This window comes from Rutilus rutilus, assembly GCF_951802725.1.
Source record: "Rutilus rutilus genome assembly, chromosome: 24".
Classification (NCBI taxonomy): domain Eukaryota; kingdom Metazoa; phylum Chordata; class Actinopteri; order Cypriniformes; family Leuciscidae; genus Rutilus; species Rutilus rutilus.
Genome location: NC_140228.1, coordinates 24,055,913 through 24,073,974, shown reverse-complemented (window position 1 = coordinate 24,073,974; position 18,062 = coordinate 24,055,913). Strand labels below are relative to the sequence as shown.

Below are 18,062 nucleotides of genomic sequence, written 5' to 3'. Positions count from 1 at the left end.
TGATGCATCACAATAATAATTTTGTAGTAAGCATGGAGTAAGCATGAAGGTCCACCCCAAAACATAACATCATATCAGTGATCCAAAACTAGTACCCCCAATCCAAGGTTGATGCATCACAATAATAATTACATATTTACTGCCTAATTTAATTTAATCTAAATTAACTAGATTTATTCAAGTCAAAAAATATTATTTAACATCACTGAACAAACCTACACTGTAAAAAAATTCTAACCTCTCCAAGTCAAAATTTTCTAGTGACTGGTCACATTTAATTTTTTTAATTGGCCTAAGTGCAATTCTTGTTGCAATAGTCTGGTAACATTGGCTCAATGAGAAATAATACGTCAGACTAATTGAAAAATTTAGATGTGACCAGTCACTAGAATTTTTTTTTTTTTACAGTGTATATACATTAAAGGAGACATATCATGCTTTTAAATCGCTCCTTTTTACATATAAATCATACATTTGTGGTCTATATAAAGCGGAACTGCGGTGATCTCTTGTTTACACTTTCGCCTGGCTCCGAAGAGAGCGAGTGCGCGCGCGCGCGACCGGGTCTCTCTCTCTGCTCGTTCTTTCAGTTAAACATGCGCCCTGTCACACGCGCGGCAGTTCATCTACATTAGACAGTATAATGAAGCGTGTGGGTTACTACATCCAACAACCGAACATTTTAACTTACCCTCTCCTAACTTCTGCATCCTTTAGCTTGGACTACAAAATTGCAGCGAGAAATAAAAATGGCGGATTGCTCGAAGTGTTGGGCTGGAAGTCAATGTCCTTATTTGGCAGTTCCGCTGCAAATACTGTGACGTAATAGTTCAAAAAATGTCATAGATAACAGAAAAATCGGAACAGGTTGAAAAATATGACCAAAACAGAATATAAAGATATCAATGAAGCACCTGAAGAGAATAATTTCAACTTTTCTGTACTTCTAAACACTCCAAATATACAACAAAATGCATTTAAGGGCTAAAAAAGTGGATTTTGATATGTCCCCTTTAATTTATACCAACAAAACAAATGTATGGGTTAAATCAGGTAGAAATATAAATATAAATAGTTTTTTTAATAGCAGGTAAAAATTGCAGGCTGCCACTTTTTACAGTGTATTTACAGTTAATCTTCTTGTGCTTTTTGTTTTGCCTATAGTAGAGTTGAACTTTTGAGCTTGATGAGGTCAATAAGTGGGTTATTCAGGATTTGATTGCAGACATAACATAGATAAACATTCTCCACTTCAAACAGCCCTATCTGTGCACCTTTGAGCTGCCCTCAGACATAGTTTTAAGCAATTTTATGGTTAATTAATCGCTAATTTTCTCACAAATTTTTCAACACAGTTGACGAATTGAGACTTTTAGGTGAAATAACGTGGTAGCAGACACTGGTGAAAAATATTAGGTTGAAATATTGTTTACCATTAAAATCTGTAAAACCAATGGAAAAGTTCATTTCCTGGGGGGCAGGAATGGAGGGAGGTTTAGGCAAAGGTGCAGACTCTGCTTCTTCTCCCAAACTCTGTGAAAAGACAAATGAGGAACAAGACAAATGACGGATAACAAATATGGAAGCTATTTTTGAAATAAGCAACTGTCATCATATTAGCATGTAAATGTGACATACAGAGATGTTTCACACTAGATATGCGTGTGCTGGTTGCTAATCTTTACAGACTTTACATTTCATCAGTAAAAGCAGAGTGTGAAGGTTGAATTAGCAGAGCAATAGCACAGCTGTCCATAAAATATTGCAATCCACACAACATAATGGGATACATATCAAATTTCATAAGAGGACAAATTGTTGGTGTGCATCTCTCTGGCTCATCTGTGACCAGGACAGCAAGTCTTTGGTGTATCGAGAGCAATAGTATCCAGAGTAATGTTGGCATACCACCACGTAGGACGAACAGGAGTAACTCTCGACGCAAGAGGAAGCTGTCTGAAAGGGATGTCCAGGTACTAACCTGGGTTGTATTCAGAAACCATTAAACCACAGCTGCCCAACTCACTGCAGAATTAAATGCGCACCTGAAACTGTTAGTTTCAAGGCCCACAGAGTCAGTATTTATGGTCGGGCTGCTATAGCCAAACCTTTGGTCACTCGTGCCAATGCCAAATGTCGGTTTCATTCATTCATCTTGGGCTGTGGACAATGTGAAACATGTATTGTTCTCTGATGAGTCCACCTTCACTGTTTTTCCCACATCCGTGGGAGTTATGGTGGGGAGAAGCCCCAAAGAGGCTTTACAGCCACACTGTTTCTGCCCAGAGTGAAGCAAGGCGGTGGATCAGTGATGGTTTGGGCTGCGATAATCATGGAATTCCCTACAGACTCCCTACTATGCTTGATGGGCCAATGCCAAGGACGACCGAACATTCTGGAGGACCATGTGCACCTAATGGTTAAAACATTGTACCCTGAAGGTGTGCTGTGTATCAGCATGATAATGCACCAATACACACATCAAGACTTGTGACAGAATGGTTTGATAAGCATGAAAGTGAAGTTGAACATCTCCCATGGCCTGCACATTTACCAGATTTACATATTTTTGAGCCACTTTAGGGTATTTTGGAGGAGCAAAAAAAAAACATTTTCTTCCACCAGCATCACATAATGACCCGGCCACTGTTCTGGAAGAGGAATGGCTCAAAATCCCTCTAGTCACTGAACAGGACTTGTATCTGTCATTCCCAAGACAAAGTGATGGTGTATTGGTGTTTCACTTTCATTGTCCAACCCCTGTATATAATACTGTATGTGTGCTTCCTGCTTTTGTTCCCTATTTTGGGTTCAAATTATTTGCAGCTGCTGGCTCACATGTAGGCCATCAGTTATACTGCATAAAGAGAAGATATGTAAATTTCAAAGTCATCACATCTTATTACTGGAACTGAATAAAAATGACCATTGCCATTGTTTGAATGGGAGATAACTTTTGTCTTCTGTTGAAGTGACCATAAACATAAAATGAAAATTTGGGGAAAGCTTCATGTTAGAAATGTTACTATTTATGAAGCTATTTTACGTATTTTATCATTATTATTATTATTATTATTATTATTTTGATTCTGTTTTAAGAAACACATAAAAGCACACATGGCACTGATTTGCTAGGTTGTCTGTCTGGAGGAAATGAGACGTATCCATAGGAAGCTTACCTGCGTTAGGAGATCCATCTCCTGCAGCATGTCGCTGAACATGGCATCAATGTCGTCCATCTAAAACAAGAATAGTTGGGCAATGAGAATTTAACATCTTTAGAACAAGTCGTACAACAGGATTGGGAATAACTCTGTTTAAAGACTGTGAATAATGTAACTGAAGCACAGAAACCAAACACATTAATTAAATGTAAATACAAATACATTTTCACTGTAATTTCATTTATTATTATTACCATGTCCATATGTAATACTTTCTGGAATAATAAATTCTGTTTGGTCAATTGACCCTTTCTTTTCACATTTCCAGCGTTCTCAGACGTGGAAGTCGTCATATCTGGGTTAACTTCTAAAGTGGTGAATGGAAAATACGAAAATACAACAAATATATGCATAATTACTAAACTAACAAAACTAACTCTGAACCAAACCATAACCCTATTATTAAGTACATTTCGTTAATTAATATTACTCAGTACTTAATTGTGTAATTACTAGGCATCTTTCTAAGTTGAAATATGTTTTTTTCTCTCCTTTGTTTGTTTATTTTATGTATAACATACTTTTTGTATACATTTTGTGCAACTTTGTTTGTTTTGTGTTTGTATAAAAACTGTTATAAAAAAATAATAAAAATAAACCTCCACTTTATGCTGGGGTCCTGATAACCCTGCCTGTTTATTTTGCCATGACTGGCAGACATTACTGTATAGTGTACCTTACATATTTATTTGAACACCTCAGAACTCCCCAACATTCTGGATAGGTTCTTTTAAAGTAATATACAAAAAAAAATTCTTCCAGTAACATTAATATAACGTTTGTGTCGCAGTTGTAGGGTTGAATCCAATCCTCCATGGCAGAGGCAGGGGCTTGGCAGAAAAGGGCGACATGCAAGGGAGTGAGGACCAAGGCGAAACCAGATGGAAGGAGGAACCGGGTGGAGCCGACAGGGTGGATTGCTGGAGATCTGGAAGTCTGCGGCAAAACCAGCATGACGAGAGACGAGGGTGCCCGGTGGAGCCTGAGTGATGGCAGACCACAGCGGAGCTAAAGGGTTGACAGGTCGCGGTGGAATAATGGGCCTGGAAGCCTGAGGTGTAGCCAGGAGATCCACTTCACAGAGCCACACAGGTGGTGAAGGAGCCCGAGGCGGAGCCAAAGAGCTTGCAGGAGTCAGCGCTGAGGACGGAGTCGAGGAGCTGCGAGGTACCAGTGGGATAGGTCAGTGCAAGGGGACTGAAAGGAACCAGCATAGAATCCAGGAATAAGGGGGTAGGAAGGTTAATGGGCGGGCGGGACTGGGTTGTCCAGAATCATAGCTAGCTTTACCAGAAAAGGAGAGAGTTCGAGGGGTGTTGGAGAGGGTGGGAGTTGTCTCCGCTGTAAATTCAATGAGTCAGTGATCCTCATCTGGCCCTGGGGTGGATAGCTATCCACCTGGGGTGGTCCGTCATCAGGTCTGTGGCGGAGGTTTTCTCTTGCTGTCCGGGACTCTCCGGGCTGGGACGACAAGCCATATCTGGAGCGGACAGGGAGATGGCTGCTGAAAGTGTTGAAAGTCCTGGGGAATCGGAGTTGATGACGTCTTCCTCCGCAAACCCATAAGGCATACTCCACGAACTCTTCGAAGGGACGGTGCTTCTCCCTCATCTGCAGCATCTGTCCAAGAATCACTCCAGAAAAGCTGTTTAAGGGTCTCATCCTTGTATGGTTGAATGCAACACGAGTGTCTTCGTGATACAGTCTTTAATCCATGAACAGAATTGCACAGGAGAATCTCAGAAGAATAAACACGTTAACCACATACACATACATGACACATACATGACACACACACACACACACACACACACAGAGAGAGAGAGAGACACACACACGTATGTAGGCACGCACACATACACACAAAAAAAGAGCCTTCAAACCGCCCTCCAAGAATAAAAAATTCACATGACTGTAAAAATCTGCATTAACAGTATTGTAATATTGCATTACAAGACTAAAACCATGTAAATAACCATGTCTGTCCCATAAAAGCATGCCCCACCACACATTTTTGACTCATTGAAGTACTGTCCCACATTAGGCTGATCATGCTGTTCCGGATTTGGAAACCACATTTCCTAATGTGGGACACTAAGAAATTTGATAAAAATATAAAATATATAGTTTATACACACAAAGTTAGACTATTTTTTGACGGACAAACATTTCATAAGCATATTAGGCTAAAAAGTAGCAGGACTGCATTGTTTAAAATGTATTTAACTCCTTAATATCAAATTTGTTAAAACTCTATGTCAATGGCCTTCGGATGGTCTTCACACAAGGTGCCTCCTGTTTGATGATTGCTCCACCCTCAAATATGATTGGACATTTGATAGGTCATGTGATTTTGATCACATGACACCACAGCTTTGTCTAACCCATAGTTTCACTGCCATTCATGTATTTATGGGGGACCTACAAACACTAGACCTTAGGTGTCCCACATTAGGCAGTGTCCCACATTAGGGCAATTCACCCTACACCACAAAACTAGTTGAGGATAAATGATTTAATATTGGGCAATTCCAGCGTTATAAACAGGACATTTGCAGTAAAAACTTGAAATATAAATTCTCAGAAAATGCATTTAATACATAGGCTATTGAAAAATATCAGTCTACACGTTTTATATTTAATATGAGGGAAATAGGCTAGTCTACACATGCGTTACGGGACACAAAAAATCGTTAACTTTTAGGTAGCAAAATATTTTTTAGTAATTCTGTGAATTAGACTGCTCAAACCAAAAGTAATACCCACCGGATGAAGAAGGGTTGGCTCTCCACAGAACATAAAATATTCATTTTAATTTATTTTTCGTGTTCCCATTTATGAGGAAAAAACAATGTTACAGACGTGAGCGCTCTGAAAGCGGCACTAAAAGACTGCTTTAAAACTTTCACAGAGACCTCAAACAGAAAGCACAAAGCCTTTTTTTAAAGTGAATTTCGTTTTGTATTAGGCTAATTGTATCTTAATTTTAATCAATGTTTCATCAACCAATTGCCAGGATTTAATAAATGAGAAGTAAATATAGTAGAAAATAGATAATCACGACATTGAGGCACCGGCGTGTGAACTGAAGCGTGTCTCATAAATGAACCGAAACTCAGCGTGTAAGGTAGACTACTTCCCTCACAGACCTGATAAATATATATTTAGACAGCTTTAAATGTGTACTTTTAAACAGAACAATTCAAAACGAAAGAAAACAGACTGCTCCGTATGAAATGCGCATTTCTCTCTGGCGCGTTCACTACTGCGAAGATCAACTTCATCTTTGCAGCCGACACAGAAAACATGTCTCCTTGCTATTGTAGCAGGGTGAAGTGTATCTGTGTTGATTATTGGCCAGTGTCATGTGAAACCATTGAACCTATCAACAGTCTGGTGTCATGGTATAAAATGGGGAGGTTTTTTGTCACTTGGGATGCGTCGTCGACACCCGTACCGCCCCTTTACGGAGGCCGCCATTTATGAATGGAGAGTATGAAGTGCTGTCTCGGCTCTGTGCGGCCGTGCACAGTCTGCCCCGGGCTTTGAGGTTGGTAACCTACGTCTGTTTTGAGGATTTTCATCAATGGAATGTGTATTTACTATTTTGAGTCTGTGTAGTTCATTGACGAGCAACCGGCGGTATGTTGAGGCCAGCGAACACGCATAGTGCTGCGCTGAGAACGTTTCCGGTATGTATGAGAGCCATTCGCGTGGTTTGTCCCTTTTATTGTTTTATTAGTAATTTTTCTGTTTCATGTTCGACAGATTTGAGTGACGAGAGCAAGGGTTTCACCTCTATATTGCGGGAAGAGATGCGCGTCTGTTGACGTAACGCACTGCTGTCTTGCCTGGGCTTAGTTTTGTCGTCTTTTCGTTGGAGCGAACTTGAACTTGCATAACAGCGAGCTGGGACGATTCCTCGCCGCAGTGTGCGAATTAACGTGGAAGCGCGGCTGTTTCCTCGCTGACTTGTTCTGCTCTTTGAGTGTGTGTGCGGCCGACCGTGGCATGTTTGTTTTATTTTGATGTGTCTTTTGGTTTGTTTCGAATTTTAATTTAGATTTCTTTATTTTTGTCTTGTGCTCATTTTTGCGTATTTTGTATGTAATTTATTTTTCTTTGTTTAAGTTTAATTAGTTTATATGTTTTGTTTGTGTATTTTTATTTATTTAATGTTTGTGAACTGACGGTGTCCTTTCTTTTTTTCTCGTAAACAACGTGACGAAGAAAGTGTATTGAGGAGGGGTTTATAGCTGCTGTTTAACGGGGTTTACATTGAGTGCTGTGTTTGAGTGACCTGACTTCACCAGAGCGGGTGTGTGTGGATATTAAGTGTGTTGTGTGAATTGAGGGTCACAGCAGGCCATCTCCCTCCTAATTAAGCTTTCTTGTGTATTTGTATTTTTGTATTTATTTCTTTATTTTGAAGTTTTGTAAAGTGGTGTTTGTTTTCCTTTTCTTTTTGACATGTGAATATTGAGCCCTTGATAGATTAATGTATTGATGGTTTTAAATTTTGTATTTGAATAAAACTGCCTCATCATTGATATTCCTTGGCCTATCTCTCTGCTTACCCATTTCTTTTGGTAACGAACCTGTGCGCTCCCTGATTTGGGGCTGATAGTTCCCGGTATATACCGGGTGGCGTAGTCGAACGTTATATAATAGTTTCATACAGTTCCCTCAGTACCTGACGCCACTGGCTACATTTGGCGTAGTGTCGGCAGGGTTTCCATATTTTGGGTGAGCTTATTTTGAGAAGTGGGTCTGGGAGTAGGCTACTTGAGGCAATATTTTATATATTTTTTTTACTGTTGGTACATTGTATGTTTGAAGTTTAATTTCTCTTTGTTTTTCTTTTTTTTCTTGTTTTCTCTTTTCTTTTTTTTCTAAAGGCAAGGCAGCAGTGTGTTTGTAAGTCCCCTCTGTTGGTGACTCCCTCTGCATGTGGTAAGTGTGTAGCAATGGAAGCATGGGAAGAGATTAGGCTTCGCCCTAGTGTTGAACGGGGGGATTGCACTAGTTATATTCGCATTGCGGGAATTATTTGGCTGTTCTCAGTCATAGGTAGCCGTCATGGCGGAGCACTGTAACCAGTGTCTCGTGTTTCCCGTTGTGTGGCCGTCATGGCAGAGCACTAACCAGTGTCTCGTGTTTCCCGTTGTGTAGCTGTCATAGCTGAGAACTTGTGTATCACTTGTTCCTCGTCGTATAGCCGTCATGGCAGAGCACTGTAACCAGTGTCTCGTGTTTCCCGTTGTGTAGCTGTCATAGCTGAGAACTTGTGTATCACTTGTTCCTCGTCGTATAGCCGTCATGGCAGAGCACCGTAACCAGTGTCTCGTGTTTCCCGTTGTGTAGCTGTCATAGCTGAGAACTTGTGTATCACTTGTTCCTCGTCGTATAGCCGTCATGGCAGAGTACTTGTAACAAGTATCTCATTCGTGTTTCTTGTGTAGCTGTCGTAGCTGAGAACTTGTGTATCACTTGTTCCTTGTCGTGTGGCCGTCATGGCAGAGTACTTGTAACAAGTATCTCATTTGTGTTTTTCGTTGTATAGCCGTCATGGCAAGAAGACTCATAATAAGGTTCTCCCTTAGTGTTTGCTGGGACCCACGGCAGAGGTGAGTCTCTTGGGGCTGGGGACTAATCGTCGGGGCGACGATTCATAATGTGGAGGGTGGAATGTAGCAGGGTGAAGTGTATCTGTGTTGATTATTGGCCAGTGTCATGTGAAACCATTGAACCTATCAACAGTCTGGTGTCATGATATAAAATGGGGAGGTTTTTTGTCACTTGGGATGCGTCGTCGACACCCGTACCGCCCCTTTACGGAGGCCGCCATTTATGAATGGAGAGTATGAAGTGCTGTCTCGGCTCTGTGCGGCCGTGCACAGTCTGCCCCGGGCTTTGAGGTTGGTAACCTACGTCTGTTTTGAGGATTTTCATCAATGGAATGTGTATTTACTATTTTGAGTCTGTGTAGTTCATTGACGAGCAACCGGCGGTATGTTGAGGCCAGCGAACACGCATAGTGCTGCGCTGAGAACGTTTCCGGTATGTATGAGAGCCATTCGCGTGGTTTGTCCCTTTTATTGTTTTATTAGTAATTTTTCTGTTTCATGTTCGACAGATTTGAGTGACGAGAGCAAGGGTTTCACCTCTATATTGCGGGAAGAGATGCGCGTCTGTTGACGTAACGCACTGCTGTCTTGCCTGGGCTTAGTTTTGTCGTCTTTTCGTTGGAGCGAACTTGAACTTGCATAACAGCGAGCTGGGACGATTCCTCGCCGCAGTGTGCGAATTAACGTGGAAGCGCGGCTGTTTCCTCGCTGACTTGTTCTGCTCTTTGAGTGTGTGTGCGGCCGACCGTGGCATGTTTGTTTTATTTTGATGTGTCTTTTGGTTTGTTTCGAATTTTAATTTAGATTTCTTTATTTTTGTCTTGTGCTCATTTTTGCGTATTTTGTATGTAATTTATTTTTCTTTGTTTAAGTTTAATTAGTTTATATGTTTTGTTTGTGTATTTTTATTTATTTAATGTTTGTGAACTGACGGTGTCCTTTCTTTTTTTCTCGTAAACAACGTGACGAAGAAAGTGTATTGAGGAGGGGTTTATAGCTGCTGTTTAACGGGGTTTACATTGAGTGCTGTGTTTGAGTGACCTGACTTCACCAGAGCGGGTGTGTGTGGATATTAAGTGTGTTGTGTGAATTGAGGGTCACAGCAGGCCATCTCCCTCCTAATTAAGCTTTCTTGTGTATTTGTATTTTTGTATTTATTTCTTTATTTTGAAGTTTTGTAAAGTGGTGTTTGTTTTCCTTTTCTTTTTGACATGTGAATATTGAGCCCTTGATAGATTAATGTATTGATGGTTTTAAATTTTGTATTTGAATAAAACTGCCTCATCATTGATATTCCTTGGCCTATCTCTCTGCTTACCCATTTCTTTTGGTAACGAACCTGTGCGCTCCCTGATTTGGGGCTGATAGTTCCCGGTATATACCGGGTGGCGTAGTCGAACGTTATATAATAGTTTCATACAGTTCCCTCAGTACCTGACGCCACTGGCTACACTATATTTTACATATTCATTACTTTTGCCGGTTCCTTGTGACAGCTTAGGTGCTTTATTGGCAGCGCCACCATGAACGCGTCAGCACCGAAAACATGGCGATTTTTTTCAATCCCTGTTTTGGCAGGGGGAAAACTGATCAGAAAATGTAACGAAAATGTAACGAAACGTTGTAGAAATGTTGTGGAGTAGAAAGTATAATAATTGCTGCAAAAAGTAACGAAGTAAAAGTCAAAAGTATGCACTACTGATTCTACTTAAGTAAAGTACAGATACGTGAAAAATTTACTTAAGTAAAGTAACAAAGTATTTGTACTTCGTTACATTCCACCACTGACCACATGTAAGCAATAACAATAACCCAAAAGGAACAGGACAAAATTTGGAGTACTTTTACACAGAGTTAATAATGGAAACATAATGGATGACAGCTGAACGTAATCAGTTACCAAAGAGACTAACTAGGAAACAATCAAGGCTAAACTAAACTGAAGGGCAAGAAACAAACACATAGGAACAAGAAGACACACACACACACACAAAAAAAAAAAACAGTTTGTTCAAAAGTTATCTGGTCTTTAATTATGTTCTTAAAATGTTGGCACAAAAATATTATCTATACATCTTTTTAGACTCATTCGTCTAACATTTTTAAATGTTACTTATTGTTTCAGAATGTTCAGAGAACATTCAAAAGTAACACTATTATGTTTGCAGAAATTAATGTTCCCTTAACATTTGCATAACCAATAAATAATGTTTTTGAACATTCAGAAAACATTCCAAAAATGTAATGAGAACGTTAGCAAAACGTTCTCAGAATGTATTTTTGTAAGCTGGGGATGTTGTCATCTGGATAATCTGGCCTTCAACTACTTTTGTAACTGCTGAGTGGAATTGGTCAACTGGATGGTGTCATTTTGTCTTGTTACATTAGCGTACAAGTTTGTGATGGATAATATAGAGCAGAGTACCTGTGCATACAAAACATAACCCAAAGCTAAACATTGCACAATATCCATCCAGAGGCTAGAGATAAAAGCATGGCTTGCATAACTCTTTTACACGTTCATTCTTTGCTAAGACATGCAGAATCCTGCCCATGAACGCTTAGTACAGCCTGAGTGTACAATATTACAGAAAGTATGACTTACATGCAAAGAGATCATTCTCTGTTTCATTCTATTGTAATGTTTCTACAGTAACTGCATAAATCAGTTCATGTTCTATAATAAACATTCCTTTTTTCACAGTTAATGTATGAGCCAGTAGGATTAAAGAACAGATCTGTTACAGTAAATTCTCTGCTGATTATTCCAGCTGCCTGCAGTTCAGCTTTAATAAGACAAACAGTATCGGTAATCTTGGCCCAAACTACCCAACTCTGTCCCACTTCCTTCTGATTCTCCCGCATTCAGCAAATAATTTGTGCAACCGCTTTGAATTAATGCACATGTTAACATTTTTAAACACAGTCGTCTAGCTTGTTTGCTACAGAAATGAATGAATTCCTCAAATCAAGAAGAAGTGTACTTTTCTAAGTGAGATGTAAGTTTTTCTTCTGGTGGATAATAAAATTGACAAAAATCCCATAGAATTACACTGAAGGAGGGATTCAATCCGTATTAAAAGCAGATTATCATAGAGCACTTTGCCAAACCCACTCAAAACACCTTATCAACCACTTAGCAACACCCTGGTGACCACCAACCACACCTTATATCATCGTGAGGTTCAAGCACCATTCACATTTATTTCAGAAAATGTAAAGGTTTAATTATGTTAAGTTACATATCAGCACCCAATCAACCACCTTAAATAACCTAGCAACCGCATAGAAACACCCTAGCAACCCCCTGAGTACCCAAGCAACAACATAGCAAACAGTTTGTCAGAGAGATTTAAAACCTACAAACTTTGAGCTTTTAAAACTGATTCAAACTTTAAACTATCTCTCTCTCTCGCTCTCTATCTCTCTCTCCCCATCATTTCACACTTCAAGCTTTTACAATTAGGCCTACTTCAAACTTTCTCAAGCCAACATCAAGGTTTATTCATCTAGTTTTAGTTTTTTCTTTCATTTAATCTAAGAATATTTACTTTATTTTTGTCATTCTGAAATAATTGTTTTTTATATAAAAATTTAAATATATATATAGTATATATTGAGTTTGCATTTGGATTTTAAGTGAAAACAACAATACAACACAAGCGGATATTAATTCGAAGATGAGCAGTGCTGCAATACTCCTCAAAAATTCTTCAACTGATAGTATGTCAGACCAGGCGGGGAGAGTCTGTACCACCAGCACCTGTGAGTAGAACAATGCTGTCTTCTTGTTTAAATGAAGCATTGCCGTGCAGCCAATCAGAGAGCTGTTTGTGTGCTGCTACACATGGGGAAGTGGTTACAGCAACTTCCCCTCACAAGATGTTGAAAGCATCTAAGTTTCCAACAGGAAACAGATGACACTCTCTATCTCTATGTAGCTATCACAATATGGTGCTTCTCATATGTCTCTTATGTTTCTTTTTCCAAACAGTTGACAACTACATGCATCAATATATCATCAATACACGCTCACGTTAAAAAATACACGTGTTTTGTTTGATTTATGCTAACGTTACGTAGATTTGATGAGTAAATCTTTATTTAACTGAGCTGTTTGAGGAGATGAGGTCAGGCATTCTAAATGCAGCGCAATATCCTCCTCTTTTCTACTTCAAGAATGATTTTCTTTTGTTTTGTTAAGTGTTATGGTAACTCATTTTCCAATATCAAGGGTATCTCTGTAGGATTTCAGGTCTGGAAAAGAAATTAACTCAGTGTTTCCTTTTGTTTTACAATTGCATGTGTTTTAAATTAAATATCGAGGAAGTTCTTTAGTCATACTGCAATCAAACATTCTGTCTCCTGAAACTTCTCAATTTTGTCGATGGAACTGTTTGATTTGATTAACTCTATACTTTAGAATAATATACTTAAGTGTGAACTGAAATTTTCAGAGAGTTACCTTCTTGTTATTTGCAGTTAAATGAAAATGTATTACATTTAAAATGTATAATAAATGCAGACAGCTGAACTTTAGAGTGTTTTTATCTTTATAAGCTATTTAATTACTTCTATTGTCTTTGATGTATGGTTAAAGTTTACTGTCAAATGTACTGATAAGCATTTGTGACAAACTAAAACATACTTAAATGACATTTCTATTGAAACTTGTATGCCATGTATTTAAATATATATTTGTAATTAGTACATTACATTTATACTGATGAAGTTTCAATTTAGTTTCAATGAAGTTTAACTCTAAATACAATACTGAATAAGACATTACAGTTAAAATTATAATCAAGTACTTCACATGTGCTTTATGTTAGTCAACACATGTACTTCTTTAAAGAACAATAAAAGAGTATTAAAACTTAATGATTTAAAATGTACTCTAAAGTAAAACATTACAAAGTGCACCTTTTAAAAGTGTGTTAATAAACAGTCATGAATGAAAGTGTACTCTCTTTAAATACACTCTCTTTAAGAGGCCTTTTATTTCATTGGTGGTTAAGTGGTAACGTACTGGCCAAGTCAAAACAGTCCACTCTAAAGTCTCTGTAATATTCTGGTGTCTAAATATAGTTTATAGGATTTTTTAAATAAGAATTAGGACATTTTTATAATAGTATCATGTGAAAATAGTATGTGCAAGTCTGATCACTTAGAAAATGAATAGCACATCTTTCTTCAACAAACAATTTGAGGTGTCATTCTTATCTGTAACATGAAAAGTGTTTGCCAAAGTTTACTTTGGAGTTTACTATTGTCTAATACAATTGTACAAGTGGTGCTTGCTTTAGCAGACATTAATACAAGTTGAATCCTTTATAAACAGACTAAATATTTGCCATATACAGGGCTTTTTGACATTTAAAATGTCACTGTTGAGGCTGCAAACTTGTTAGCATTTACCAAAGGACTGAATGCTAGTTTCAACAATGTATTTTACAGCATTCCATGATTCAGTAAAGAGTAACTTGGTTCATTCACAGTTCTCTGAATAGCCAGCCTAGCAGCTAATGGTGTCACAGTAATGCTTTTTAAAATCACTGAGATGCTATCATTCTTTAGCAGTTATTTTAGTCTAAAGAAAACAGTTATTATAGAACCAGACAGACTGTTGGCTTTGGGGTAACCTGATAAAAGTTGTGCTTGTTTCTCCCTCAAACACTTGGCCAGTGTTTTAGTTCAGCTGGTGTGCCGTTCTATGATTCCCGTTACAGTGCTGGTATACTTGTGATATGTTGTATTTGAAACACTAAACCTCTTTATGTGCTTTGAGGCTAGAACTTTTGCATATGCTGGAGTTCACTTTTACGGAATATTTATCTGTAGATGAGATAGAACAGCCAACTTACTTCAGTGGCCATTGTACAAATGACTGTTATTTGCTAATTTAGAGAACTGACAGCATGTGCTATTCCAAATGAGACAGACATACAGTAATTACTGATAGAGACACCAGACAGCTGAGGACATAATTCAGTTTTTGGACAAGCCAAACAGCAAGAGTTAAAACTCCAATCTTGAGCATACATTCTTCAAGTCAACATGAAATGCCATTTCCAACTCACTTTACTTCCATACTGTGAAATATTTCCAAGTAAACTATGAAAACTATGTCTGGAAGACTTGATTTTTTTCCATCATAAATTGTTTGGATTCTGTAACTAATAAAAAAAAAAAATTTGATTAAAGATTATGAAGACAATGAAACAACAAAACTGGGAACTTACTGAGCTGTAAGTAGAATCCATTTTGATTTTTTTTATCTGTCAACTTTTAGATTGGGTAGTCCAAAACTATTGTATTCATGTTGTAGTCTTTTAGTAAATGATAATATCCCACTGATATGGGTGTGGTGTTATTTGTGCTGTACTAATACCAGTGTAAATATACTATCTGGCCAGTCGCAACAATATAATGAATTAATTTGCAATTAATCAGTCTGGGATATTCATTCAAGCATTGAAAATCAGCCTATGTGCTAACATATTAGACAACATATCAGCAGAAGCAAATCTGCCCATGCCATCTTCATATCTGGACCCTAATCAATGATCAAATACACTGACTCACATCACCACTACAGAAAAATACAAGGTATAACATCCTAGCATGTTAACTTTTTTTCTTCATAAAATTCAGTCAGTAAAGTCATTCAAATGACTAATTATTACGAAGAATTAGACAAGTCTTAAGCACCAGAGAGACCACGATATTCACACAAAATCGTCCTGTTTGATTATTGTTAAATGTAACAGGTATATTTGAACTAAATCAAAAACACACTGAACCCAGTCCTAGTTGTCAACCACTATTTATTTGAGGAAAAACCTCACTTACCTTGGTTTATCTTTCAGCTTTTATGCCTAGGTGATGTGGTCATAAATAAGTTTTCAGTAAAATGCCTCTCTTTCCTGTTTACGGTTGGACACCACCCAACCCACATGAGGCAGGCTAAGGGCTGTACGCTTGTGTGTTAGTCACTGACAGTTTGCTTACTTCCTGCCTCACACGGAAGTTCAGGTCTAAACCTGTCTCTGCATTCCTTCTGACGCTGAAAAGCAGCGGCACACAAGTGCACAGCTGACACGCCAACCAGTGCAAGTTTGTTATTTCTCCTAAGATTACATATTGGTGAATGATTGATAAGCATTTCTCTCTGTTAATGATTAATGCCATTGTTATGCATGTTTGCTTCTTTCGGTAATGTAATGATACATGTTTCAATGAAGCTATGTAGTTTTGTAAACCTGGACTTGCTAGTGGATATTTGTTGTGTAGACAGTTGCATGTGTGAATAAATATTAAAGTTAAAGGTGCACTCTGTTTTTTTTTTTTTTTTAATGCCCCTTTGATCAGGTTTTTCATCACATGTGGTGTGTAACATAGCTGTAAGATCAAAGTACACGATAAATGGAGTTATTGTCTCCCAAAAGAAAGAATCAATTGTGAACTTCTGAAATGAGTCGTCAGTAATTCCAGTCTTACTCCCTGCACAAACCTAAAGTGGCATAATTCACTTTACATGCACTTCAAAAGGACGAGGACTCAGGCTCGAATGTACAGTATGCGGTAAACTATCACTATCACCATTTGCTACCAATTATCTGCTTTTATTAGGACTTTTTTATGTGGTCTTATTCTTCCTTTTCATTTTCTTTAGAAGCTTCTGTGGGAAAAACAGACCACCCGCCACGACACGAGTCAACACTGACACCAACCCAAACCATCTGAGACCAGAAATCTTTAATGTAGGCTATGTAAGGGATAATCCACGGCTAGCTGTGATTTTAATGCAAGACGAGTGCATTCAAATCGTTTAATGCACAGCTAGCCGTGGATTATCCCACTTATACCATGGTCATTTGCCATCATTGACAACTTTTAAAGCTGTTATAGATGTTTGCAGCGCAATATTTGACAGTTATTTTAGTCAGTTATGGCTCATTAAATCTAGCATTCTACCTGCTTTGAATCAGACACAGAGATAAAGTAGTGCATATTATAACATTTATTTGAATTCATTATGGAGAGAGAGAGAGAGAGAGGTAGGAGATGTGTGTGTGTGAATTACCTGCATCTGTTCAGCGTCTCTCTCTATTAACAACAAAGCTTTTAGTTTAATTACTTCAAAACCAGCAATGTTACCCCATTGTTGCTGAGAAATATAATGTAGCGATTCAGTAGCGAAGCTATTTTATCAATAAAAGTCGCGTTGATAACACATTTCTGTGCTCCTGAATGTTTCTGTGTGCAGCGAGATCTCCGAGTGACGTATGCGCAGTGTTGTGGAGTCATTTACAAAAGAATTCCAATTAAATTACAGTTACTTATGAAAATGTTAACGATTACAAAGGGGGTTGGATAAGATATGTTGAATAATATTAATTTGTTTATTTGTCTATTTTTGATGTGCACGATGTCTCCTGCCATTTAAAGGCCATTTAGCAAAGCAATGCTGTTTTGTTGCTTTGTATTGGCTCTTTTGTTTGAATTTGCAGCGCACCACGTCTGCCAATTACATCAATCCGCATCGCTGCTGAAAGCTTTAGGCTACAACCTGTCTGAGAGTTGCCACCATGGCAAGAGATAAAAATGCATTCCAGTGCTCATTTCATCCAGAAATTAGCACATTAATATAGAACTGTAATTAAACTGACTTGGAACTACCTGTGCATTAAACAGTTTTATTGCACACCTTCCAGCCAATCAGAATCAAGTATTTAGACAGACCATGGTATAAACCAAAACAATGCCATATTCTTTTGGTTTTACTGTATAAGTTACTGACATGCAGTTTTTGTATTAAGTGTCAAACACATTTTGTTGACCCATCTTAAAGTCAACACAAAATTTAAAATAAAATAAAATAATGTGTTCTGACGATATGTCCACAAAAAGAACACAAATGTGTATTAAGAAAGTATAGGGTTGAATTTGATTTGGCAGCACTTTACTAGACAAGGTCTCATTTGTTAACATTATTTAATGCATTAACAAACATGAACTAACAGTGAGCTATATCTCCTTACAGCATTTATTAAACTTTGTTAACAAAAATGTTCATATTCATGTTAGTTCACAGTGCATTAATTCATGCTAACAGATACAAATTTTGATTAGTAAAAGTTGAGATTAACATTAGCTAAAATTAATAAATAGAAGAATTTGTAATTGTTATTTCATGTTAACTAATGTA

General features: G+C 37.9%; 1 protein-coding gene and 1 long non-coding RNA gene across 3 annotated transcripts in view; one reads left to right on the top strand and one right to left on the bottom strand.

Annotated features, from left to right (window-relative positions):
* Window positions 1-15,843, bottom strand: part of apbb1ip (amyloid beta (A4) precursor protein-binding, family B, member 1 interacting protein) — a 33,845-nt gene extending 18,002 nt beyond the window's left edge. Inside the window, exons 1-3 of the mRNA XM_084398665.1 lie at window positions 15,704-15,843; window positions 3,180-3,239; window positions 1,434-1,533 (exon numbers count right to left, since the gene is read on the bottom strand). Of these exons, the coding sequence (XP_084254791.1) occupies window positions 1,434-1,533; window positions 3,180-3,239 (160 nt within the window). The 5' untranslated portion in view covers window positions 15,704-15,843. The remainder of the gene's footprint in view (window positions 1-1,433; window positions 1,534-3,179; window positions 3,240-15,703) is intronic.
* Window positions 15,844-15,875: 32 nt separating this feature from the next.
* LOC311283910 lies at window positions 15,876-17,562 on the top strand. Of its 2 annotated transcripts, none has more exons than XR_014626142.1 (3): window positions 15,876-15,967; window positions 16,223-16,435; window positions 16,527-17,562. It is a non-coding gene; the product is annotated as an uncharacterized lncRNA (long non-coding RNA). The 2 variants fall into 2 exon arrangements; XR_014626143.1 differs by having other exon boundaries at window positions 15,913-15,997; window positions 16,527-17,088.
* The last annotated feature ends 500 nt before the right edge of the window (window positions 17,563-18,062 follow it).